At 41.3% G+C, this 27,779-nt stretch overlaps 1 protein-coding gene and 1 pseudogene across 26 annotated transcripts in view; one reads left to right on the forward strand and one right to left on the reverse strand.

Moving 5' to 3' along the window:
• Nucleotides 1-16,431, forward strand: LOC145513801 (exocyst complex component 6B-like; annotated as a pseudogene).
• TICAM2 (TIR domain containing adaptor molecule 2) overlaps nt 15,431-27,779 on the reverse strand; it is a 25,126-nt gene continuing 12,777 nt past the window's right edge. For 7 of the 26 annotated variants that reach the window (XM_081513677.1, XM_081513701.1, XM_081513678.1 and 4 more), the window contains one exon: nt 15,431-18,064. In XM_081513677.1, the coding sequence (XP_081369803.1) occupies nt 17,308-18,015 (708 nt within the window). In that variant the 5' untranslated portion in view covers nt 18,016-18,064 and the 3' untranslated portion in view covers nt 15,431-17,307. Of the gene's footprint in view, nt 18,065-23,714; nt 23,907-24,512; nt 24,704-25,146; nt 27,292-27,779 lie in introns of all 26 variants that reach the window. The other 19 variants (XM_081513693.1, XM_081513683.1, XM_081513692.1 and 16 more) reach the window with 6 other exon arrangements.

Below are 27,779 nucleotides of genomic sequence, written 5' to 3' on the forward strand. Positions count from 1 at the left end.
ACAGGTGAAAACAGCACTTGTTTGGTGCTCCAGCCTCTGTCTAACATGCATGAAACTTTAGATGGCTACAGAAAGTATTCTAATCAAATTGTCGGCTTTTTTTTTCTTTTGTGAAGATCGCATTTTACATACAATGCAGGACTTAGTAAATAGAGCCCACATTGGTGAACTGTGGGAAATGGCACATTCAAAACCCATCGCAGCACTCTGCACTCACTTGTCTTATTGCTCTGATCCAAACCTCGTGTTAGATTTGAAGAACCTCACTATGCTTTTTGTTGACACTTCAGGTGTATGGTTTTCCTGTAAAGCAGTTTTTTTGACATGCTGCCAGACATCAGAGACCAGTATAGTTAAACTTTGCTAAAGAAGTCGTCGGGTATTTTCAGAAACATACTTGATTCTGACAACTACAGTCCTGAGATGTATAAAAAGATGGTAGGACAATTCCCATTCCAAGATACAGAGCTGGAAAAGTAACCATTTCCAAAAGTTTCCATTTTTTTAATTTGTGCCAAAAGCGTACAACCAAATTAAAGAATTTATCTACACCTCTCTGAAGTTTTCAGATCTTCATCTGAGCTCAGCTGAAGTTGATGACATGATTTGTAAATCTACAGACCCGTTGCTGACTAGGACTCTAAGCAACTCTCTGCAGAATGTCATTAAAAGGAAGAATATTGGACTTACTGAGCTTGTCCAGATTATTATCAATACAACACACCTGGAGAAATCCTGTAAGTACTTGGAAGAATTTATCACCAATATCACTAATGTGCTTCCAGGGACAGTTCATGCTACCAAGCTGTGTGGCACCATAACTTGTAAGATTGCCAGACATGCAGCTGAAGAAGAGATTTATACCAACTTAAACCAGGAAATTGACCAGTTTCTACAGCTGGCTGGCTATGACTGGATGACAGGAGATTTGGGCAGCAAAGCAAATGATTACCTAGTAGACCTCACTGCCTTTGTATATAGCACCTTTGCTATATTCACACACCTTCCTGGAAAGGTGGCCCAGATGCACGTATGTCAGCTTGCAAGCATTTAGCCATTTCTTTGATGCAACTTCTGCTGGAAGCTAAAGTACGGCAGCTCACCTTGGAAGCATTACAGCAGTTCAACTTGGATGTCAGAGAATGTAGACAGTTGGCCAGATCTGGCCCAGTGTCTGGGTTCCAGGAGGACACGCTGCAGCTGGCCTTCATCGACTTGAGACAAGATCTTGGAGAATGACACCGAATTCTCCCACAAGGAGGCTTCTTTCTTCTCTTCCTGATTTCTCCTTCCCACCAAGTCAGACACTAGCAAATGAGCATTTAGGTGCTTCAAGTTCAAGGAGGCAGAGGATAATGGCTACAGAAGTGGACTTTGCTACCCTCTGCCATCCCAGGTCAACTCCAAATATTTTTGCAAATACTGTAGAAACTTCCTGATCCATTTCTAGAGGCTCAGAAATGAGAATGCAACCTCCTGACATTACTATTCAGAGAAGAATTATTTTGTGTTGAATCTTCATTCTAGTCAGAGTGGGAGTTCTTCTTTCTTTATTCCTCTATGTATTCTTTCTCAAGGAGAGATGGCGATCCTTTCAGTTACCTCTTTAGGAGTCTTAGCCTAGACCAAGTTTCCTCTGTGCCACTTACTATGATGTCAGATTCAGGAGGTATTTAACTTGGCCCCTTAAGTGACTGGACACTTTGCTATCATGTCAGATATGGATGGTGGTAAAGGCGAACTGACACTCCTTTCTCATTATACTCACCCAGAATCTGCCTATTCCCTGAGTACAGGCAAGCACTGCAGAGATTCCCTATCAGCCAGAAACTCAACTGTGCAAATTCCCATCAACTAATGCATTTGATAAATACAGTATAGTATATTTAAGTATGCTTATATGGTGAAGAATACTGTTTACCAGTCAAAAATCAATGAATTAGGTTTACATTGATCAACGTGAATAGATCTTGAAACCATGTATTTTTTTTTTTAGTTGGGGTATAGTTGCTTTACAATTGTGTGTTAATTTCTGCTGTATAACAGAGTGAATCAGCTATATGTGTGCATATGTCCCCTCCTCTTGGACTTCGCTACTGCCACCATCCATGCCTCCCATCCATCTAGGTCACCACAGAGCTCTAAGCTGAACTCCCTGTGCTATACAGCAGGTTCCCACTAGCTATCTGTGAAAACAAAATATTGATTGAAAAAAGTAAGTTACAGAATGTTGTATACAATGTCATATATGTAAAATAAAACACAAAACATTACCATAAAAAAGTATGATAAGTATGCATGAAGAGAGTCACAGATTAAAAGGAAATAATATGAAGTCCAGGAATAGACCCAAAATACCTACATGAACACTTAATATATGATAAAGGTGAATTTAAAACTATTGGGGAAAGAGAGATTATCACAAAAAGGTGCTAGAGCAGCTAGCAAAAAAGGTAATTACACCAACATCTCATACTTTACACCAAAATAAATTCTGTAGTGGTCAAAGATTGTAATGTAAACAACAAAACCACAGAAGTATTAGAAGAAACCAGAGTATAATCTTTAATAATCTTCACATGGGGAATCCGTCCTAAGCATAAAAAAAGAGAAAAAAGACCAGATAAACAATAATGATAAATTCTATTATTTTCAAATAAAAAATATATCCATGGGAAAAAACAAGCAAAGTAAAAACCAACATTCAAAAAAAATTTGCAGCTTAAATCACAGACAATGGCTAATTTATCCCACACATGAAGATCTCCTATTAAATCCATGTGAAAAGACCAATAGAAACTTGAGCAAAAAGTGTACACAGATTGTCCACAGAAAAGGGAATACCAAAGGCTCTTCAGTTCAGTTCAGTTGCTCAGTCATGTCTGATTCTTTGTGACCCCAAGGACTGCAGCCCTGTCCATCACCAACTCCCAGAGTTTACCCAAATTCATGTCCATTGTGTTGGTGATGCCATCCAACCATCTCATCCTCTGTCTTAGACCTATGAAAAGATGTTCATCCTGACTTTTTGAAAAATGCCAATTTATACCTGGATAAGATATTATTATTATTATTTTTGAGATGCTATTTTTTACTTCTTAGATTGGCAGATGAATGCATTTAGTGACATTTTCTTAGTAGAGTCTGGGAAAACAGTGGTAGTATAAATTGATGCAAGTATTCTTGCCTTCAGAACCCCATGAACAGTATGAAAAAGCAAAAAGATAGGACACTGAAAGATGAACTCCCCAGGTCAGTAGGTGCCCAATATGCTACTGGAGATCAGTGGAGAAATAACTCCAGAAAGAATGAACGGATGGAGCCAAAGCAAAAACAACATCCAGTTGTGGATGTGACTGGTGATAGAAGCAAGATTCCATGCTGTAAAGAGCAATATTGCATAGGAACCTACAACGTTAGGTCCATGAATCAAGGCAAATTGGAAGTGGGCATACAGGAGATGACGAGTGAACATCGACATGCTAGGAATCAGTGAACTAAGATGGACTGGAATGGGTGAATTTAACTCAGACGACCATTATATCTACTACTGTGGGCAGGAATCTCTTAGAAGAAATGGAGTAGCCATCACGGTCAACAAAAGAGTCCAAAATGCAGTACTTGGATGCAATCTCAAAAACGACAGAATGATCTCTGTTCATCTCCAAGGCAAACCATTCAATAACACGGTAATTCAAGTCTATGCCCCGACTAGTAACACCGAAGAAGCTGAAGTTGAACAGTTCTATGAAGACCTACGAGACCTTCCAGAACTAACACCCAAAAAAGATGTCCTTTTCATTATATGGGACTGGAATGCAAAAGCAGGAAGTCAAGAAACACCTGGAGTAACAGGCAAATTTGGCCTTGGAGTACAGAATGAAGCAGGGCAGAGGCTAATAGAGTTCTGCCAAGAGAACGCACTGCTCATAGCAAACACCCTCTTCCAACAACACAAGAGACGACTCTACACATGGACATCACCAGATGGTCGACACCGAAATCAGACTGATTATATTCTTTGCAGCCAAAGGTGGAGAAGCTCTATACCGTCAGCAAAAAAAACACCAGGAGCTGACTGTGGCTCGGATCATGAACTTCTTATTGCCAAATTCAGACTGAAATTGAAGAAAGTAGGTAAAGCCACGAGACCATTCAGGTATGACCTAAATCAAATCCTTTTTGATTATACAGTGGAAATGAGAAGTAGACTTAAGGGACTAGATCTGATAGACAGAGTGCCTGATGAACTATGGACAGAGGTTTGTGACATTGTACAGGAGACAGGGAGCAAGACCATCCCCAAGAAAAGAAATGCAAAAAAGCAAAATGGCTGTCTGAGAAGGCCTTACAAATAGCTGGGAAAAGACGGGAAGCAAAAAGCAAAGGAGAAAAGGAAAGATATACCCATTTGAGTGCAGAGTTCCAAAGAATAGCAAGGAGAGATAAAGCCTTCCTCAGTGATCAGTGCAAAGAAATAGAGGAAAACAATAGAATGGGAAAGAGTAGAGATCTCTTCAAGAAAATTAGAGATACCAAGGGAACATTTCATGCAAAGATGGGCTCGATAAAGGACAGAAATGGTACGGACCTAACAGAAGCAAAAGATATGAAGAAGAGGTGGCAAGAATACACAGAAGAACTATACAAAATAGATCTTCATGACCCAGACAATCACGATGGTGTGATCACTCACCCAGAGCCAGACATCCTGGAATGTGAAGTCAAGTGGCCCTTAGGAAGCATCACCATGAAAAAAGCTGGTGGAGGTGATGGAATTCCAGTTGAGCTATTTCAAATCCTGAAAGATGATGCTGTGAAAGTGCTGCACTCAATATGACAGCAAATATGGAAAACTCAGCAGTGGCCACAGGACTGGAAAAGGTCAGTTTTCACTCCAATCCCAAAGAAAGGCAATGCCAAAGAATGCTAAAACTACTGCACAATTGCACTCATCTCACACGCTAGTAAAGTAATGCTTAAGATTCTCCAAGCCAGGCTTCAGCAATATGTGAACCGTGAACTCCCAGATATTCAAGCTGATTTTAGAAAAGACAGAGGAACCAGAGATCAAATTGCCAACATTTGCTGGGTCATCAAAAAAGCAAGAGAGTTCCAGAAAAACATCTACCTCTGCTTTATTGACTATGCCAAAGCCTTTGACTGTGTAGATCACAAAAACTGTGGAAAATTCTGAAAGAGATGGGCATAGCAGACCACCTGACCTGCCTCTTGAGAAACCTGTATGAAGGTCAGGAAGCAACAGTTAGAACTGGACATGGAAAAATGGACTGGTTCCAAATAGGAAAAGGAGTACGTCAAGGCTGTATATTGTCACCCTGCTTATTTAACTTACATGCAGAGTACATCATGAGAAATGCTGGGCTGGAGGAAGCACAAGCTGGAATCAAGATTGCCAGGAGAACTATCAATAACCTCATATATGCAGGTGACACCACCCTTATGGCAGAAAGTGAAGATGAACTAAAGAGCCTCTTGATGAAAGTGAAAGAGGAGAGTGAAAAAGTTGGCTTAAAGCTCAACATTCAGAAAACTAAAATCATGGCATCTGGTCCCATCACTTTGTGGCAGATAGATGGGGAAACAGTGGAAACAGTGGCTGACTTTATTTTTCTGGGCTCCAAAATCACTGAAGATGGTGATTGCAGCCATGAAATTAAAAGATGCTTACTCCTTGGAAGGAAAGTTATGACCAACCTAGACCGAATATTAAAAAGCAGAGACATTACTTTGCCAACAAAGGTCTGTCTAGTCAAGGCTATGTGTTATGGTCCTTTAATGGACTGGAACCTGGGGGTACATTGTCGACGATAAGAGAGTGAAAGAAGGAAGAAAAGAGGCTGATATTCCCTGGTTTACACAGTATGTCAATATAACTCTAGACAAAGAGTTAGCTCTGTCTATGTAGGCACAGGGCGCCCTCTCGAGGAGGTCTTGAAAGTCTGGGCGAGTAAGTAGACACAGAGGACACCTGTGCTCCGTGGAAGCAGCCTGAAAGGGAGAGGGAGAGGGAGAGAGAGAGAGATAGAGAGAGAGAGAGAAATGAAGAAAGACACAGAGACCAATGTTCTGATGGAACAAAGGCATTTATTCAACATATTGTGGGCATATATATACTGTCTTACAAGATAGCCTTTTCAGCAGAGATAGGGATGAAAAACTCTTACAAGTTATCCAGGAAGCCTGAGGCTAGAATAATTCTTAAGAGAGGGGATTGTAAAAGTTACCTTCCATGTCAGAAGGGAAGAGAGTTGTAAATGGCTACTTTTCACCATATGGAAAGGCTACTTTCCATATGAACGGGCTACATAAATTCTTATTAGTCCTGAGAGCTGGCTTGCCAGCCCTCTGGCACCTGCATTCAGGGGCTGTTAAGGAACATAGGATTTATGCAAGATTGAAAACAGCACACAGGAAGCCTCCCGTTAAATGCTTCCTTACAGCTATGGTTTTTCCAGTAGTCATGTATGGATGTGACATTTGGACTATAAAGAAAGCTGAGCGCCAAAGAATTGATGCTTTTGAACTGTGGTGTTGGAGAAGACTCTTGAGAATCCCTTGGACTGTGAGGAGATCCAACCAGTCAATCCTAAAGGAGATCAGTCCTGGGTGTTCACTGGAAGGATTGATGCTGAAGCTGAAACTCCAATACTTTGGCCACCTGATGCGAAAAGCTGACTCATTTGAAAAGACCCTGATGCTGGGAAAGATTGAGGGCAGGAGGAGAAGGGGATGACAGAGGATGAGATGGTTGGATGGCATCATCGACTCGATGGACATGGGTTTGGGTGGACTCTGGGAGTTGGAGATGGACAGGGAGGCCTGGTGTGCTGTGGTTCATGGGGTGGCAGAGAGTCAGACACGACTGAGCGACTGAACTGAACTGAACTTGTGAAGAGCACTTTGACAGTACAAAATCTACCAAAGTCCATATGCGTATGTTTATTAACCCAGCAAGTCTACTACTCTTTTACCTTACTGATATAGTCATTCACACTTGTACAAAATTTCATATACATGGAAGGTTGTTTATTATAGGAACACTGTAATGCAAAGATTGAAAACAACCTAAAAGTCCATCAACAGGGGCTGGTTAAAATAAATGATACGTTGAAGCAATGAAATATTAAGACAGTCAAAAAGAAGAATAAAAGGAGAAAGCTCCCCATGTATTGAAATGGTATGACTGCTGAGATAGATCAATTACTGGGGGTATGGATAGATAGACATAAAATCATTTACATATGCACATGTGTTATTGATTGCATATGTATCAAGTATCTCTAGAAGAGAACACAATGAGTTGGTAATATTAACTGACTTTGAAAATGGAAACTGGACTGCTTCATGGAAACTTCTGAATTTTTAAGCATTTGAGCATACTATCCTAAAAATTAAACAGAACTACATTAAATTTCCAAAGTTGAGTAGGTTGTTATAATCACAGAAAACAGCTTGGGTCCTAATGAGTTAGTCCCAAGAAAAATAAAGGAAATATGTTAGAAAAAGGTCACTAACCAGGACCTATTGTTCCCCAAAGCCCTCAATTGTCAGGCAGTCTGAATTATCTACTCCCCACACCAACCATAGGGCTTCATATATATAATATAAAGCAGTGTTAATGATATTTATCATATTATACATTAGGGCTTCCCTGGTAGCTCAGACAGTAAAGAATCCACCTGCAATGCAGGAGACCTGAGCTGATCCCTGGATTAGGAAGATCTCCTGGAGAAGGGAATGGCAACCCACTCCAGTATTCTTGCCTGGAGAATCCCATGGGCAGAGGAGCCTGGTGGGCTCCAGCCATGGGGTTGCAAAGAGTCGGACATGACTGAGAGACTATCGCACCAACCATGTCGCAGAACAGTAACCAATGCCAGAACTTCCCCAATGGCTACCAGCAGGCCTCAAACTGCCCTCACTTTTGTCTCCTTGCTTGAAGAGAAATTAAAAAGCTACTGCAATGCACACTGAAACTGACCAATGAATGAATGGCTGGGAAGCTTCCCGTTCTCTAGATAACATAAGGCACAGTGAAACAAAGTATGGAGTTCCCAGGGTCATTAACTACTGGTCCTTATGTCACCTCTCCTTTAGAGCACAGCCTCTGAGTTCTCTCCCTTGGCTCCGCTCTATTGACTGGATGTCTGACAGCCATCAAGGCAGGGCTGGAGGAGGCAAGGAGATGAGGCCCACAAAGATGGAGTTCTTCTTTACAGATGTCTCTTTTTAAGTTGAAAGCAATAAATCTGTTCTTGTTTAAGTGGCAGATGGATTGTTCCTTACAAAGGAAAGTGAACCCATATGGTCTGGAAGGGAAAAAACAGAGCAACGGTCAAGATCTGGATCTATGCGCTTATTGAATAGCTTAGCCATCGGCCATGAATAGTGGGCTAAGTCAGGATGAAAGTGTTATCCTCCTCTCTGAAGCACTTTACCTGTATTTAACCCATTTATTACCTTTTACAACAAATCTAAGATGTAGTCATTACTGTGATTTTCATTTTACAAATAAGGCAACCAGGATCTCCCTGGTGGTGGAGTGGTTAAGAATCCACCTGTTAATGCAGGGGACACATGGGTTTGATCCTGGTCAGCGACGATCCCACATACCACAAGGCAACTAAGCCCAGGCACTGTAGAGCCCATGTGCTGCAACAGGAGAAGCCACTGCAACCGCAACTAGAGAGTAGTCCCGCTCATCACAACTAGAGAAAGCCTGAACACAGCAACGAAGACCAAGCACAACCAAAAAATAGAAATAAACAAATGAGGCAACTGGACAGTTTAATTTGCCCAGTCACCCAAGGAGTAAATAGTAGAACCAGTATTGAGCCCAGATAATGTGACTCCATTTACAAAGAAATCGAACCTGTCAATCCTAAGGGAAATCAACCCTGCATATTCATTGGAAGGACTGATGCTGAAGCTGAGGCGCCAATACTTTGGCCACCTGATGTGAAGAACTGATTCAGTGGAAAAGACTCTAATGCTGGAAAGACTGAAGGCAAAAGGAGAAGAGGGAGGCAGAGAATGAGATGGTTAGATAGCATCACTGACTGAATGGACATGAATTTGAGCAAACTCTGGGAGATAGTTAAGCAGAGGGGAGCCTGCTATAGTTCATGGTGTCACAGAGTCGAACACAACTTAGTAACTGAACACCACCAATTTGTCTCTATAGGCCGCCATCTCAAAAAAATGTACAGCACTCTATTTCACAGTATTAATAATTTTCCTGGGTCCAGAAGATCCGCTGGAGAAGGGAACAGCTACCCACTCCAGTATTCTGGTAGGGGGAATTCCATGGACTGTATAGTCCATGGGGTCGCAAAGAGTCTGACACGACTTTGCAATTTTCACTTTTATAGTATGATCTAAGCATTGCAAAAATAATTTTTGTTAGAACTAGGCCTTTATGAAACTCATATGTGAATGTCCTATATTTGTCTTCTTTAGTCAATGTTTCATACATTGCTGAACAATCTTTTCGTTCTAAAGATACACACAAAAAAACATAGCTACATGTGTTCAAGAGCTTTGCAACACTAATTTTCCTAAAACAAATGTGATTCCCACTTAAAGGATCCTTCTCTTTTTTCTTTTTGGAAATTTATTTATTTTTTATTGGCCATGTAACAAGGTTTGCAGGATCTTAGTTCACTGACCAGAAATCAAACCTGTGCCCCTGGCAGTGGAAGTACAGAGTCCTAACCACTGGAGTGCCAGGGAAGTCCCTCTCATTTTTTTTCTTCCCTCTAAATCAAAGCAGTGTTTCATTTAACATATATAACATCTAGCACAAGCAAAGAAAGCAAATAAAACAAAAGTCCAAAGTAAACCTTAGGACAAAATTTCCGTCCTAAAGACTGAAGACTGGAAACATGAGCAAGACAGCAGCATAGTGGAGTTAGGACATGGATTCCCTGACTCCTAGTCAGGAGTTACTCATACCAGGCAAAGAAGACAGAAAATAGGGCCAGTTCACCATGTCATTTCTTGTATTTACTTAGAAACTGTCATGATTTTCTCTTTGTACTAAAGACCTCTCCTAAGATACTCCACCTTGAGAAAACAGATCCATTAAGAAGTCACATTATGTAGCCTAAAAATGACCAAGACTTGGAGCCAGACAGTATGATAGTCCAAAGACTCCATTAACTACCAGCCCCCGATCTTGGCTAATGACTTATGTCTCCAGCTTCAGTTTCCCAGAACTTGTACTGGACACAATAAGACCAACCATTTAGAAACAGGAGACCACTGGAGATAATGAAGGAAGTGCCTGACACAGTAGGTGATAAAAAATGAAACCTACTAGTACCAGCATATGATTGATTTCACTAATTTCCCTGTAGAGTCTTCCCCTTTCTTCATTCCTCAAATCATGGCATGTGGAAGGAAATTCTGTAGCATTTAACATGACTGTAAGTATATGCTAACTTAAAAAATGATTATCAACTAATTCAAACACACACAAGACTGTGGGAAATAAAATAACCATCATCCATGTGTATCCCCATTAAACTCAGTGTCATCTGATACTTCATAACTATATAAATGGTATCAGACTGTCCATATTATTCTACAATTTACTGTACCCTCCTCAACATTAGGTTTTTGGGAGGTACCTATGTTGATATTTGTAGCTCTGTTATTTTAAATGCTCTATAGTATTTAATTGTATGAACCTCCCATCACATATTTGTGCTCTACTGAGGGACATTTATATTATTTCCAATATGTATATATTTTTTACTATTCAGAGAATATTGTAACAGACACCTTTCTCACATGTGCATCTTTGGGTATGTGTGGGAGTTTCTCTAGGGTACAAATATTGAAGGGGGATTGCTCGGTTTGCAAGATATGCGCACTTACAACAACACTATCGACTGCCAAATAGTATTCCAAATCATCATAGAATTTTATTGCAGCTTATGGGGTTTTGTTTGTTCATTCTTTATTGAGCTATATTTTATATATCATAATATTTACCCATTTAAGGTGTACAATTCAACAGTTTTTAGTATAGTTGCAAAATTGTACAACCATCACCCCAACATAACTCTAGATTCTTGCGACAGTGTTTTTATTTATAAATATACATGAAATAACTGTAAAGTTGGTAATGTGTCTCAGTCAGTGTAACCGCGGAAATCCCCTGGGAGAAGCTCGTTTGTAGAGATTTCCTTGTTTGAAACCTGTTTTTTTGAGGAGGTAACTGGAAGGCTGGAAGGAATATTTTCAATTAGATTACGAAACTGCCTAGAGGCAGGTTCTTGTTATTTGTTTAAAAATAAAAAAGCATTCCTATTTATTCACCTCAGAGTAAAATGACTCAGGACTGACTCTATTTGGAGAGATGGGAGGCATGATCTACCAAATAAAGGTGCTCTTTTCCCCTAAAACTATTCTCACTCCTGCCAGAAAGGGAGGGAGGTGTGAACCAGGGCAGAAGATGGAGCAAACCGTGTGGAAGCTGGGACACTGGCAAAGAGGAGGGGGAACCGGTGTCTTTTATTTTTCTCCACAGGTTAACTTAGCTTTTCATCAAGTCATTTTTACACTAAGTTATTAATTAATGGCACTTCCAAGTATTGTTTACTCCAACTCATATTTAATGTGTTCACTGACAATGCGGGTTGTCAAGTATGACTTGGAATACAAATTTACATAAGAATATTGTTTTCATCTAGCCACTAAATGTTCTAAATCTGACAGATTTCTTTTTCCTTGGAATCTCCTGAGAAACACCAGTTCCACGGACAAAAACACTGGTTCTCCTGTCTTCATTCCTTTTGGTCATTGCTTTAAAGATGTCAATATTCATTTATTACGGCTTTGCTTCTTCAGGTGCTTGGCAGCTCTGAACTTTCCTCCTCACCCTTCAGTCCTTCCCACAAGTACTGAGGGCACAGTCATGTTCAGTGACAGCCCATTAGATGACAGGAGACCAGGTAACGTAAGACTGTGATGAGGAGGAAAGGCCCAGACTCAGGGCTGACACCTAAGGGCAGACGCGCTAAATCTCACCTCACTAGCCACACAGGCCTGGGGTTTAGAAATGAGCTGTACGGGATGCGAGGACCCAGGGAAGTTGTCTCTGTAACTAGTGCCCTCCGTCCTTACACGAGGAGGCCTGAGGCCCTGGCAGGAGGTTTGGGTCCACGCCAAGGCTCCACTAAGGCTTTAAATTTGGGATCTGCATAATTGAAAGACACGGGACTGAAGTGGAAAACAGCCCTGACCTGCACTGGAAGGAATTAAGTCCAGCAGGCAACCCTGAACTCAAGGCAAAAATCTAGTCAGGACGGGAAGCTGAATAGCAGATGAGCACTCCTCTCAGGGGAAACAGTCTAAGCAGCTTCAAGCAGCCTCTATTCCCAGACTAGGCAAAATGATCCCACCAATCCTGAGCTCTAGAAGAGGGCTGAGTTAAAGGGGTTACCCTGCTCAAATGCAAATATATGCAACATTTACCTACCTCTTCTGAGCCTCAGGAGCAACAAAACACAACTGAAGGCCTCCCTTCCAGGGCCATTCCCCTGAACTGGCTTCAGAGCCAGCATGTCAAGACTCCACTTTCAAACTTTTCCAGTCTATGGTCCAACCTCCTTCATTTGTTAGTCATGGGCCCTGCCCCCAGCCTCCTCCACACCCACACCTATAATCTACACATCTGCTGATCAGGGCAGGCTTCTCAAAGCTCAGAGCCTGGAAGGGAACAGAACTGCACATGGAAATAAGGCCCAGCATCTTGCTTCCTCTTTGTTTAAAATCTATTCCTTACAAGTTGCAAGGGTTCCAAGAACAAGGTTGTGGGTAACTCTATTTGCCCTCTGCCCCATCTCATGTTGCAGAGTAAATGTGTATAGGCCACAATAGTTCTAGTAGGACAGAAGTGGTATGGTAAGTCATGTATTGCTTACTATTTAAGTACCTCACATGTATTATTTCATTTAACCCCAAAACTACCTACCAGGGAGGCATTACTGTCTTCATTTTTGGATGAGAACACCAAGACCCAGGAAGATCACAATCTGTAGAGGACATAGGTCTGACTCAAACCCCAAAGTTCACTGCAGCACTATTTACAATAGCCAAGACATGGAAGCAACCTAGATGTCCATCAACAGATGAACAGATAAAGACGTTGTGGTACATTTATACAATGGAATATTAGCCATTAAAAAGAATGACAAAATACCATTTGTAGCAACATGAATGGGCCTAGATATTATCATACTAAATGAAGTAAGCCAGACAAAGATAAATATCATATAATATTGCTTATCTGTAGAATCTATGGGCTTCCCTGGTGGCTCAGCTGGTAAAGAATCTGCCTGCAATGCGGGAGACCTGGGTTTGATCCCTGGGTTGGGAAGATTCCCCTGGAGAAGGCAACGGCTACCCAGTCCAGTATTCTGGCCTGGAAAAATAAATACAAGTGAACTCATTTCCAAAATAGAGACTCACTAGCCATAGAAAAAAACATGGTCTGTTTTCAAATAGGAAAGGGGAATGGGGTGAGAGAACTAGGAGGTTGGGATAAACATATACACACTATACATAAATCAGATAACCCACAAGGACCTATTATATATAGCACAGGGAACTATACTATTTTGTAATAACCTATATGGGAAAAGAATCTGAAAAAGAATGAATTTATGTATATGGATAACTGAATCACTTTGCTATATATCTGAAACTAACACAACGTTGTAGATCAACTATACTTCAATATAAAATTTAAAAAAAATTGTAAAAGATATCTGTAAAGATGACAATGTAAATACTCAGATACCATAGAACTGAGACTAAAGATACACAGTAAATATTGATGGTTCAGTGGCTAAGAACCCACTTGGCAATGCAGGGGACACCAGTTCAATCCCTAGTCCAGGAAGATCCTACATGCTGCAGGGCAGCTAAGCCCATATACAACTACCGAGCCTGTTCTCTGGAGCCCACATACAGCAGTTACTGAAGCCCGCATGTCTAGTTCCCGTGCTCTGTAAAAGAAGCCACTGCAATGAGAAGCTCACACAGTCACCAGGCAGTAGCCCCTGCTCTCTGCAACTAGAGAAAGCCTGTGTACAATAAAGACCCAGCACAGCCAAAAATAAAGAAATTAACTAATTAAAAAGATACACAGTAAACAAACAAAATCCCAGGCAGTCTGACTCCACAGCAGTGTGGTGGCGGGAAGAGGTGATGGGCAGGGTCCACCTGGATGCAGGTGGAGAAAATTTTAAAATAATAATAAAAACCAATTAGAAGTCAGATGACTTTTTATTATCACCATGTATAAACTATTTTCAACAATGCAATGAAGAAATATTTTTTCTCACTTGGGTGAAACCACTCCCACCATCTGATTCAGCTGGATGTTCCAATGTCTGTGCCTGATAGGCGGCAATGGTACGACTCGTAAGGAAAACTCAGCTGGGACACTGAGGATGGCAGAGCAAAAAGATGGAAAGACCTTGGTTTTTAAAAAATTATTGCAGTAAAATGCACTATAATTTACCATTTTAAGCATACAATTCAGTGGCAATAAATACATTCACAATGTTCGGCAACCATCACCACTATCCATTTCCAGAACTTCATCATCCCAAACATAAAACTTTATATCCACAAAACCTGATTTCTGTTTTTTCCCTCTCCCCAGCCCCTAGTCACCTCTATTTTTCTCTGAATTTGCCTACTCTAGGCACCTCATATAAGTGGAACCATACTTGTCCTTTTGTGTCTTTCTTCCTGTAGCACCATGTTTTCAAGGTTCCATGTTATAGCATGTATCAGAATTTTATTTCTTTTTAAGGTGGCATAATACTCCACTGTATCTAAGAACTGGGTTTTTAATGACTTCTTTGAGGCACACACCTTAGGGGACCTCTTGCTAAGTTAGACAGTAAGTTTACCTTATACTGCAGGTCATATGGCATTGGCTTTTCTTATCTCTTACAGATGAAAGAATCCTGACACACAAGACACAACTCAGATTCTTCTGTGAAATTCCAGGTGAGCAATGAGGCCCACAGACACTCAAAATGGATATTCTCCAGCATGTGGCAAAATTTTACTAGATTTCCCTGTGTGTAAGTCTGAATCTATGCATGTGTACATGCATATACATACTCATGAGACAAAGGCCACAGCTTTACCTCTTTCTATCCTCAGTTATTTTGATAACCCCTTATTACAATGGTTAATTTCAACATAACCAGTTAGTCAGTACTTAACATTTTTCTTCATCATAAAAAATGTATTCAACTCCAAATCAAGTGAAGACATTGTGCCTGGTGATCTGTGGAAAAGTACAGATTGATGCCTTTTTTCAAAACACTTTTCTACAATGTTCACTGAAACAGGAAATAATCAAGTTTAGTCAAGGTAAAGAATAAAAACGTTTATTTAAAAAACACTATCTAGCATCAATTGCTCCAACTTTGGCAGGCAGGCAGGCAAGGGTGAGTTTATTTGTAATGTTTTATTTGTATATGAAACTGGAGATACAGGAAGCAGTGTGGCAAAAAAAAAAAAAATGCTGATCATTAGAACTGAAAAAGAAAAGTCAGTAGTCAGCTACTATGACAGAAGGGAACTTTTAAGTCACCACGCAATGAGAAGAATCTTATCTTTAATAAGTACTAGTAGCGAGGGAGGTCTGACTTACTTGCAAGATTATGAAACATGTTGGTTTATGACTGTGAAGAGGCGGACTGCAGAAAGCTGTGAGCAAACCCCAGTGTTAGCAAGGGGATATGGAGGAAAAGTGGGAATAAAGAGAAAGAAAAATAGGGCAGAATGTTTCTGCAGCAAAGGTCTCTACAAAAAAAATTTTTTTAATAAAAAAAAAATCTAAGTAAGCATTGTAATATTTTTCTGTGACTGCAAAAGCATAATGAGTAGCATTAGAAGTCAATTACACTACAAACATATACAACATCCTTTCATTGTGAGCATATACATGAAGCCTCCTGCATCTATTAAATTATAAATCACATTATAAAATTCTATCATTTGTTTGCTTGTTCCCTTTCCTGGTTCCTAGTTGTTCACATTCTGGGAGAGTACAATGCCCTTTGCAGATTTATCAATCCAATCCTTTCTTCTCACAGATGAAGGAGGGTAAGTAGCTTGCCCACGGTCACATTCCTTCTCAGTGAAAAAGACTGGACAAGAACCAGGTGCTCTGACACCCTGTCGGGTGCTTTTTTCATTACAGCATGGGACTCACACTCTCCCATTCCTGGTCTGCACTTGATAGTTCTCCCTCAACCTCAGCTGGGGCAGAAGGGCTGTGAAAGAAAGGAACTGGTCTGCTTGGAGCCTCTGATTCGCTATCATTGTGGGACAAGAAACCATAAAACGCATTTCCCACTTCAAGTCTGAAAGTAATCTACAACACACACACACACTCAGGCTACTGAGAAATATTTCCTTGATAAAGCACTGTGCGAGACAGGAATTTTTAACTGCTTGCAAAGGAGAGGTTATTGATTTTAAAGGAGAACATCTGGCCAAGGAGACATACACCTTTCAGAAGCTCTTCAAATAAAGTCCTGGTCACAGCCGATGACCAACATAGAGAGCTTCTGGCTCCAGTGGTCATGTCCACACCAGGCACGGAGTCCCTTACCATAGTACCAACAAATGTGGTGGGAACTGCCTGCAAATATGTACATTGCGGCAGAAAGGGAAGGCCTTTTGACTGGATTCTTTAAGGAGCCCCACCATTGCCGCATCTGTTTTGAGTTTCACATTTATCAGCACTCAACATTCTAAACGTTCTAGCCTGGCTGTCCCCGTGTCTGGGTGACAACACCGGGAGTGCCTCATTACAACATCCGTGACAGGTACCTCGAAAGGGAGGCTGGTCAGATCTCTTGAGGTCGTTTTTTTCCATATGTCCTTTGAGAACAAAATCAAAGGGTAATTAATTGCATTTTTAAAATGTCTGTAAGTTTTTGTTCAAGTTCAATATAAGGAAGATGAATTTAAAATATCCTTTGTAGCATCACAAACCAGGAAATCTGTGAGAGGGAACAGAGTTCTTGAAACTCTGATGATTTCCAGTTTACGGAAACATCCACAAGTACCACAATTCTACAGACTGTCCTGCAGAAATTCATCTTTCCTGGGCTCCACAGGTTTCTGTAAGAGGCAGGTTCTCTTTCATTGAAACTCTTCCTAGGAACTTGTTTTCGCAAGTGAAAATAAACCCTTTGTTCTACAAAAAAGAGTCTGCAGTGTTTTGTGTGTGCTGTCTCAGGCAACAGATTGCCTTTGTACCGTATTTCTGGTCTCTTTCCATATAGCTTGCTGTATCCTGTACACAGACTCCTGAAAAATCCTTTCCACCTGGGTAGGAAAGCCACGACTTTCTTCCTCCAGGGCGTTGATGGTTCGCAGAGCAAAGGGAGTTCTCTCTCGGGGCAGGGGCTTGTTCAGGGGCCGCATGGGGATGACGGAGTTGTACTTGTGCTGCCTGTTAACGGAGTTCATGAGGGACGAATAGAACTGGAACTTACACCAGGTGTCCCGTAAGAAGTTCTCGGTCAACAGTAAGATGGTCCAGGCAGACCCGTTGACAGCATCATCCAAGTTCTGTAAGTGCTGTCTGCCACACGGCATCTCGGCAAAGATGATTCCCGGTTTGATGCCGAAGTCATTCTCCAGCAGACTCTGCACCCGGAGGGCTTCGCCTGTGTCTTCCTCAGCGTGCAGTATCACAAACTTGAGGAACACCTCTTCTTCTGAGTCCTCTTCCGGCCTCTCCTCCACTCCCTCCTGCTCCCCCGCTGGCATCTCTGCAGTACTGCTGCGCACAGCATCACCGTGCAGGGCGACGTCTTCAGATTGCTTGGAGTCCGACGTGTGATGGCTTTGACTAGTATCCACACTCTGGCTTTTACCCCAAGGCAGAGAAAGATGGCAGGGATCCGTTTTAGACTTTCCGATACCCATTATAAACATCCGAGTCAGAAGAGGAAAGCTTTATTTTTTCTCAGCATTTCATTTCGTTCTAAAGGGAGAAATAACAAAGCAGAAGTATACTGTAAACTCAATCAAAACATTAAAAGTGGAAAATTTCATTCAACCTGAAAAATCTCAAAAGGATTCTAATATAAAATTCTTGAAGAAAGAAGTGCCAAACAGATCACTGGGAAATGAAATCACTTGTCTTTTTTGAGCTTCACAAGGGCTACTACAGGTAGTCAAGGCTAAGTTAAACAGAAGGTCCAGTTTAATACAATAGGAGACATTTGGACATTTTAAATGGTACTATATTCACTCTATAAACCCCCATATTAAAATAAATTGCTTTGATATCTAGTGAAAAGGTATCCTATCAACTCTAACCATATGGAGTATAAATCAAACTTTGTTAGTCTAACAAACTATTGTGTAGACTAGAAAGAGCAAAACCTAAAGAAACAGAATATTCCAACATTAAATTCAAAATTTATTTTTGTATCAAACACAAATACAAAACAGAATACAAATATCCTAAAGATGGCTAGCAGACAGCTCTACTGACTCAGAATAAAGAGAAGATCTGAAATGTCAAATGACACATTGCCCGGGATTCACTGGTTTAGAGTCTTTTTGTTTGTCTACACTCAGGCCACATAATAATGGGGCTGGTAGAGAAACTATAATAAGGATTGTGAAAAGTAAAGAATATCTTTTTCCAGCTAATCCTGAGAACACTTAAGAAAACATATTTATTCACCTATGGAGAAATTAACATCTTGGTTTGGAAGTGAAATCTGGAAACAAAGCCTTGTGGTTTTCATCAGTGCAATTAACAAATAATCATTATAGTCTATACTTGTTTTTTTTATTTAAAAAATTCTAAATTCAGATGGAAGAATTAGATCAGCTGTGAAAGGGACTCCATGTGAGTCTAATTTAAATAAATATTCAGATAATGTTCACAGTGTTGCTAATAATTCCAAAAATAGGCAGTTTCAAGGGGGATTCTTTTATCAAAAGAGAAAATTTAGAATATAAATTCCATGTTTACAAAATATCGGCCCATAAGCTACATTCCAAGCATTTTTGTTTATTGTTCATGGGCAAAAACCAGAGTTCAATAAGAAATGAGAATTTTATTCATAATGACCTAAGTAACATGTAGTTCACATATGCCAAAATAATTCAGGTTTAGAAGAAACCATGTAGCAAAACTGGTGAAAAACTGTTATGGGAAGGAAAAAATAAGAGAATTTTCTTTCTAATGTACTTAAGGAGTGAAAGGTTTGCCACCGTCTCTGAATAGTGAAGGAATTGCTGGCTACCACCTGTCATCTGTTCTGTCTGTACGTCAGGTTTGGATCCACAGTGCACCATGCCAGCCACCAAGTGGTAGTCCAAGGCATGACACCCTCCAATGCTACATACATGCATCCCAAACAATAAGCCTAAATGAATTCAGACTCTCTTCCTTGGTTAGGATTTACTGCTGACTTTATTATTGTATCATGAAAAAATTTTACTATGCAAAATTGCAGAAAGAAGCTTCCCCTGCATTAAAAATAAGTTAAACTATTCAACGGAGAAGGCAATGGCATCCCACTCCAGTACTCTTGCCTGGAAAATCCCATGGACGGAGGAGCCTGGTAGGCTGCAGTCTATGGGGTCGCTAGGGGTCGGACACGACTGAGCGGCTTCACTTTCGCTTTTCACTTTCATGCATTGGAGAAGGAAATGGCAGCCCACTCCAGTATTCTTGCCTGGAGAATCCCAGGGACGGGGGAGCCCGGTGGGCTGCCGTCTATGGGGTCGCACAGAGTCGGACACGACTGAAGCGACTTAGCAGCAGCAGCAAACTATTCAATCTATTTAAAGTGTCAGTTAAAATAATCTTCACCTACTCATTAAGATAGGTTTTTAAACTTAACTTCATTATCTTATACACTAGTTGCTGCAGATGACGGCATGTGAAGTAAGATGGCAGATTTTCCTAAGAAGTGTCAAAAACCTCTAGGGAAAATGGTGTGTCAAGTTAGATCACGAACTTTTTGAAACAAATAAAAAATAAACAGGTGGTGCTAATGGTAAAGAACTTGCCTGCCAATGTAGGCATAAGAGACATGAGTTCAATCCTTGGGTCGAGAAGATACTCTGGAGAAGGGAATGGCAACCCACTCCAGTATTCTTTCGTGAAAAATCCCATGGACAGAGGAACCTGGTGGGCTACAGTCCGTGGAGTTACAAAGAGTCGGACAAGACTGAAGTGACTTAGCACACATGCAAATGACAAAAGGAAAGAATTACACTATGGATAAGAATTACAATTTTATGTCTCATTTTTCTTAAACGCTGGTTGGCAGAAAAGAGCCAAACACTCCAGAAATCTCTGATGTGCTGTTCCACCTTCCAAGCACTGCTGCCCACCTCCATCTGAAGCAGACCAGTGAGAAGCAAGTCACTGACAGTGTCTGAAAACTTCTAATTTGGGGAGGACAGTAAGGAGTTAGCCAAGAGGAAAAGATGCTGGAAGTTTTTCTGTGCTGGAGATCTGCCTTTCCCATCACCACGTGATCCAGAGATGGCAAAGTGGTCCAGAATCATCACAGGGGTTCTCAAGGCTGGAAGGTAGGGGGGAGAGCCTGACTGTGCTCACCCTGAGCTAATTAACTCCATCAACAAAAAGAACAGAAGTAAGGCAGGGAATGTGGAAAGAAACAGGGAAGGAAAGAAGGCTGGCAGAGAGAATCCTGCAAAAGCCTTGTCAACATCTTCCTCCCCCATCACAGCCAGCCAGCACCAGGGTTAAAACATTTAGGTTTCCGCTCCTTCCCCTCAGCTAAGTGGGAGGAGAGTGAAGGTGGCCGCTGGGGAAAGGCACATAGGATTGCTTACAGGAATAAAAATGTGTGTGTGTACACATTTTTGTGTGTGTATACATTTTTAATTTACTTTTCTGGAAAGGTAAATTTTGAAAATATTTATATTGAAAAGTCTCACTGCCATCCTTGTCTTCCCCATTCATCCTGTTACCCCCACGGCCTCCTACTAGTGACTACTTTTATTAGTTTCTCCTATATTCTTCCAATATTTCCTTATAAATATATCTATATATTTATTTCCTTTTTAAAAATAGTATCGTCGTATATATACGTATGCACTGCCAAAGAGTAGTAGATAGGTAGGCGATTGCTTTTCCCTTAATAGTACAACTTCAGAGCCTTCCATATCAGCCTACACAGAACTCCACACTTGTATTTACAACATAATCTCCCAACATGTGTACCCTAATTGTCCCCTGTTCTCGACTATGTGATTTGTTTCTAGTCTACAACTATTATGAAAATGCTGCAATGAATAACTTTGTACAAGGGCCACTTCATTTACCTGCAAGGTCATCTGTAGAATAATGAGTCCAAATGGGATTTCTATATCAAAGGACAAATGCATTTGTCACAGAGATAGATTTGGCCAAACTGCTCTCTGTAAGACTGAACATCTTTTTGTTTTGTTTTGCTTTTAACTTGACAGAATGGCATGCCCACCTCCATCCCATGGCCCAGAAAAGATCTAAGACCAAAACGACCAATTACTATTGACCACAGCCCAGTGGAGCTCATCACACCCCCTCAGGGCAACAGAACATGGAAAGATACAACTTATCAGAATGGAGCCCTTAAACTGAAGTTCTGTAGGGAAAAGCAACAGGGCCAGGATCAGCAGAGTCAGGCAAAAGAAGGTGCCAATGGAATCCCCCACATTTAACAGGAGTAAGATGAAAAGAACTGAATGGCATCTATGCATACTTGGCAAGTGTGCAAAAATATTACAGGAAGTAAGAAAGAATATAGAGAAGAATCATAGTATGCAACAAATACAAATTTCCATTTTCATTAAGATTACGCGCTCTAGAATCAGACCACATGAACGTAAATCCCAACCCTACTATAAAAAAACAATTCCAAGACTTTGTTCAAGTTACTGTATGTATATCTCTGTGCTTTGATCTCATTGTGCATTAAATGGTGATAATTATAATACCTACCTTTAAGGTTTTTAGGAAGATCAAATGGCTTAGAAGAGTGCTCCATAAATTTTTAGCTGTTAATTTTGTTATTAAATACATAACAAAGAAGCTGAAGAACACTTTACAGTTTTACTTTAGAAACAAAATGCAGAACTAAACTGTGTGCATCCAGAGGGGTGAATGGCTATGGCAGAGAGTGCCAGCAGAACTTCCCTTTGACTATTTCACTATTCTCAGGAAAAGAGGAAGCAAAACTTCTTCCTTAGGACTGCCCCAAACCCCAGTCTTGTAACATAAACAAAACTTAAATGATAGAAGATGGAACCTGTTGGGGTGAGACTATGGTGTCCACAAGGTTATTATTCTTCTTTATGCTTGTGCGTGCTAAATTGCTTTAGTCATGTCCGACTCTTTGCAGCCCGCCAGGCTCCCCTGTCTATGGGATTCTCCAGGCAAGAATACTGGAGTGGAATGCCATTCCCTCCTCCAGGGGATCTTTCGGACCCAGGGACTGAACTGGCGTGTTGACTAGTGCCCATGTGCCCTTGTGGCCCCAGAAGAAGCCTTCTGTGGTTGGAGGAGAGTCAGGGCAGCACCCAGTGGGTCCTATCCCACCACAGCCTCTCTTTCTGCAGAAACTTCCCAGGAGGTTCCTTGGGGTGGTTACAGTCAGCCCTCTCTGCCTTGGCCCTAACTCAAAACTGAAACATCAGTGTGAATTTCTCGTTCATACAAAGTTTACTTTCCTTACCTAGACCTTTGCGACAGTTAATTGTATGTGTCAGCTGGGCAAGGCAACAGTGCCTAGTTGTTTGGTCAAATATCAGTCCAGATGTCACCCTGCAGGTATTTTTAGATGAGACTGACATTTAAAGCAGTAAACTTTAACTGTAAAAACACCGAGTCACTGTGCTGTCTAGCTGAATCTAATGTAAGATTATAAATCAACTGTATCTTAAATTTAAAATGTAAATGAATAACGCAGTAGACTTTGAGTAAAGCCGATTACTCTCCATAGTGTGGGTGAGACTTAGCCAATAAATGAAGGCCTTAAGAGCAATACTGAGGTTTCCCAAAGGAATTCTGCCTTGGGAAGGCAACAGAGAAATTCCACCTGAATTTCCAGCCTTCAGATGCAAGACTGCAAAGTCTACTCCGATCTGAGTTTCCAACCCTGCCAGTCACATGAGCCAATTTCTTAAAGTGAACCTCCCACCCTTCCTCTCTATCTCCCTGTAAAGCCTACTGGTCCTGTTTCACTGAAAAACGCAACTATAACCCTCCATAAAAGTTTGTTGCCCTTAGAATTAAGAGTTACTGTTTGCTATTTAAAAACATTTTGACAACATTGAAAGAGAGACTCCCAAACAACAGGAAGCGAAACAATGACCAGTAATAATTTGATCATAAAATACATATTCATACACAGTTTTCAACCTGTCCTTGTGTTTACCACTGAAAATGCTTATGTGTTTAAATCACTGCCTCTGAAATTTAATACATTTAACATTTAGGCATCTAGTACTTGGCTCCTTCAGCCCTGGAGAAACCTTCAGTTGTTTTTCCTATCTGAATAGCACCATCTTGTGGCAAATACGTACAAAATTAGTTTCTTCGTTTAATTAACAGGCTTTGTCATTATTAATAAATGTAAATGTTGTTGAAAACTTACTCTGCACCAAGCCCTGCTGTGTTTTAGGGATGTGGAGCCAGGATGCGGAGACAGGACTCACTGGACCGGTGCTCCCGCCAGGTAACAGGTGCTACCAGAGCACTCAGGATGGACACTGCAGCAGGGAGCACTCGCATCAGGAAGGCCGAGAAGGGACGGTTTCAGGCAGTGGGAGCAGCATTTGCAAAAACACTTGAGGCACCAGAGGGCACAGCGTGTTAGGATCGCTTTGCACTTGGTGTTTGGAAGCCTCAAGTCCATATGCAGGGATGGGAGGGGGATAGGAGAGTGTTAGACATCAGGATAGACAGACAGCAGGATTAGAGAGAGTAAGGAACCTAGAATATTAGGCTCAGGACTTTGAACTTGATCCCGTGGGCAGACAGAGAGCCCCTGGCAGGTGTTAAGTAGGGGAGTGACACGATCTGACTTGTTTTAGACAGGTTAAGATAGTTGGAGTAAGGAGATGAAGGCTGAGGACCGTGAGGCTGTGGACAGGAAGAGGAATCAGATGAGAGGCTGCTGCAATAACCTAGGTGAGAAAGCAGAGCCCTCAACCAAGAAGTGACAGTGGAGATAAAAATGTGCAGCAGAGAGGAAAGCTTAGCTAAGAAGGACAGGGGAAGTCAACAGCTACAAAGGGAGACGACATCATTAAGAGGAGAGAAACTTGGAATGCCTGGAAATAGAGGGAACTGACTAGTAGAGAAAAAGAGGATGAAAAAGTGTGTGGGGACTTCTTAGGGCTGAGCTGTTCTCCTCTTGATCACTGGGCAGCCCTGTCTCTCTCCTACTCACCTTTTTCCTGCAAGGAGGAGGGAAGCCACCAAATTCCTCAGGGTGCTAGGTCGCAGGGTAATGTCTGTGATGAACACTGCAGATGACATGGTGACCTGTAGGACTCTAGGATTTAGCATCTTGGGAGAAAGTTTTTAGGAGGCATGGCTGCGTTATATTGGAAGAGAGCGCGCTGCTCTTGTGGTCCTTGTCTGGAGGTTTAGGAATGGAAAGAAGGGAAGGTATGGATGTTAAGTAGCCAAAGGGGCATTCTGTAGCAGGTACAGCAGATGGGCTCAACCAAAATTTATGCCAACTTCCTTTTAGTGAACCTTCCTGTACTACAAGTACTAAAAGCTGTATTTCCCAGACTTCCTTAAAGCTAGGGTACTGGGTGTAACTTATGTTCTGCCAACATGTCTGAGTTAAATATGAAGGGAGGCAGAGCATGAAGCAATACTTTGCAGAGCTGGTGTGATTCAGGAGCTGGCAGCATGCTGAGCTGCAGGAGGGTTCACAGTTTTGGCAAAAGCCCCTGCTCCACTAGACCAGTTCTGCAGGTGATGTTCTGAGGTGTTCCCAGAAACAACCTGGAGCCTAGCTCTTCAACTCACCCAATGATAGTGTACATTTTGTAATATTTGCTACTATATACCTTTCTGCTTAAACTAGCTTGAGTAGATTCTGTTTTCTGCAACTAAACTGTAATTGATACAGCATCCAAATCCAGGCCAGGGAACTACAGCAAGTCAGCAGCAAAACATGGCACTGCCATCTGTTTTTGTAAGTTTCATTGGAAGATAGCCACATCATTCACTCATGTATTGTCTATGGCAAATTTCACGCTAAAGAGGCAGAGGTGAGCAATTCCAGTGGGAGCCGGATGGCCCAGGATATTTATTGCCAGGACATGACATAACAGACCTGTGCCGGTTAAGATGAGGAACATGCAGACTTTTATGTCAGACCCGCACCCTGAAAATACTTTAAAATCCCCATGAGGGTGATCAATATGTTCAGGAATAGGATGGGTAGAATTTGAATCCACCTGATCTTTACTGAAATAACATTTACTGAAGGTCAGTTCAGTTCAGTCACTCAGTCGTGTCTGACTCTTTGTGACCCAATGGACTGCAGCATGCCAGGCCTCCCTGTCCATCACCAACTCCTGGAGTTTACTCAAACTCATGTCCATTGAGTTGGTGATGCCATCCAACCATCTCATCCTCTGTTGTCCTCTTCTCCTCCTGCCTTCAATCTTCCCCAGCATCAAGGTCTTGTCCAGTGAGTCAATTCTTCACATCAGGTGGCCAAAGTATTGGAGTTTCAGCTTCAGCATCAGTCCTTCCAATGAATATTCAGGACTGATTTCCTTTAGGATGGACTGGCTGGATCTCCTTGCTGTCCAAGGGACTCTCAAGAGTCTTCTCCAACACCACAGTCCAAAAGCATCAATTCTTCAGCACTCAGCTTTTTTTATGCTCCAACTCTCACATCCATACATGACTACTGGAAAAACCATAGCTTTGACTAGATGGACCTTTGTTGGCAGAGTAACGTCTCTGCTTTTTAACATGCTGTCTAGGTTAGTCATAACTTTTCTTCCCAGGAGCAAGCATCATTTAATTTCATGGCTGCAGTCACTATCTACAGTGATTTTGGAGACCCCCAAAATAAAGTCAGCCACTGTTTCCTGTTTCCCCGTCTATTTGCCATGAACTGATGGGACCGGATGCCATGATCTTAGTTTTCTAAATGTTGAGTTTTAAGCCAACTTTTTCACTCTCCTCTTTCACTTTCATCAAGAGGCTCTTTAGTTCTTCTTCACTTTCTGCCATAAAGGTGGTGTTATCTGCATATCTGATGTTATTTATATCACTCCTGGCAATCTTAATTCCAGCTTGTGCTTCATCCAGCCTGGCATTTCTCATGATGTTCTCTGCATATAAGTTAAACAAGCAGGGTGAAAATATACAGCCTTGATATACTCCTTTCCCTATCTGGAACCAGTCTGTTGTTTCATGTCCATTTCTAACTGTTGCTTCCTGACCTGTACACAGGTTTCTCAAGAGTCAGGTCAGGTGGTCTGGTATTCCCATCTCTTGAAGAATTTTCCAGACTTTGTTGTGGTCTACACAATCAAAGGCTTTGACGTAGTCAATAAAGCAGAAGTAGATATTTTTCTGGCACTCTCTTGCTTTTTTGATGATCCAGTGGATGTTGGCAATTTGATCTCTGGTTCCTCTGCCTTTTCTAAAACCAGCTTGAACATTTGGAAGTTCATGGTTCACGTACTCTTGAAGCCTGGCTTGGAGAATTTTGAGCATTACTTTGCTAGCGTGTGAGATAAGTGCAATTGTGCAGTAGTTTGAGCATTCTTTGGCATTGCCTTTCTTTGGGATTGGAATGAAAACTGACCTTTTCCAGTCCTGTGGCCACTGCTGAGTTTTCCAAGTTTGCTGGCATATTGGGGGCAGCACTTCCACAGCATCATCTTTCAGGATTTGAAATAGCTCAACTGGAATTCCATCACCTCCACTAGCTTTGTTTGTAGTGATGCTTCCTAAGGCCCACTTGACTTCACATTCCAGGATGTCTGGCTTCAGGTGAGTGATCACACCATCATGATTATACAGGTCATGAAGAACTTTTTTGTACAGTTCTTCTGTGTATTCTTGCCACCTCTTCTTAATATCTTCTGCTTCTGTTAGGTCCATACCATGTCTGTCCTTTATTGTGCCCATCTTTGCATGAAAGGTCAGTCATCATTTATTTATTCTTTGGGGGAGTTCCATAGAATCTATAAGGATGGAGAAGGCCCAGTCTAAATGAAAGGATTAATTGTATCAACTATTACCCATTGATACTTACTAGAGTCAAAGTAAACCAGGGCCTGTGTTTTCCACTTTAGGTACCAGCTCTGGCATTAGAAAGGTTAGGCATCTCCAGGAGTCTGGCACCCTACATCTTCCCTTCATGGCACCTGTCAGACTACACTTAGTTACTATGGTGTGAGTATCTGCTTAGTTTCTCATCTTTCCCATTAGCCTGTAAACTCTACTGGGGTAACACCAAATCTTTCTTGTCACTGTATCTCCATAGCCTTGTAACAGTCAGCGTCAACAATACCTTTTGAATGAATGAATGAATCATAAAATTCCGAATATAAGATTAACAGTTTTTCAGGTTGAGCGACAGCCAAATACACCTCTTTAACATCCTTTAATTATTGACCCAATCAGAATACAGACATGCTGCAGTCCATGGGGTCGCAAAGAGTCAGAGATG

Source organism: Giraffa tippelskirchi, chromosome 7 (genome assembly GCF_054371585.1).
Source record: "Giraffa tippelskirchi isolate mGirTip1 chromosome 7, T2T-mGirTip1v1.2.pri, whole genome shotgun sequence".
NCBI lineage: Eukaryota > Metazoa > Chordata > Mammalia > Artiodactyla > Giraffidae > Giraffa > Giraffa tippelskirchi.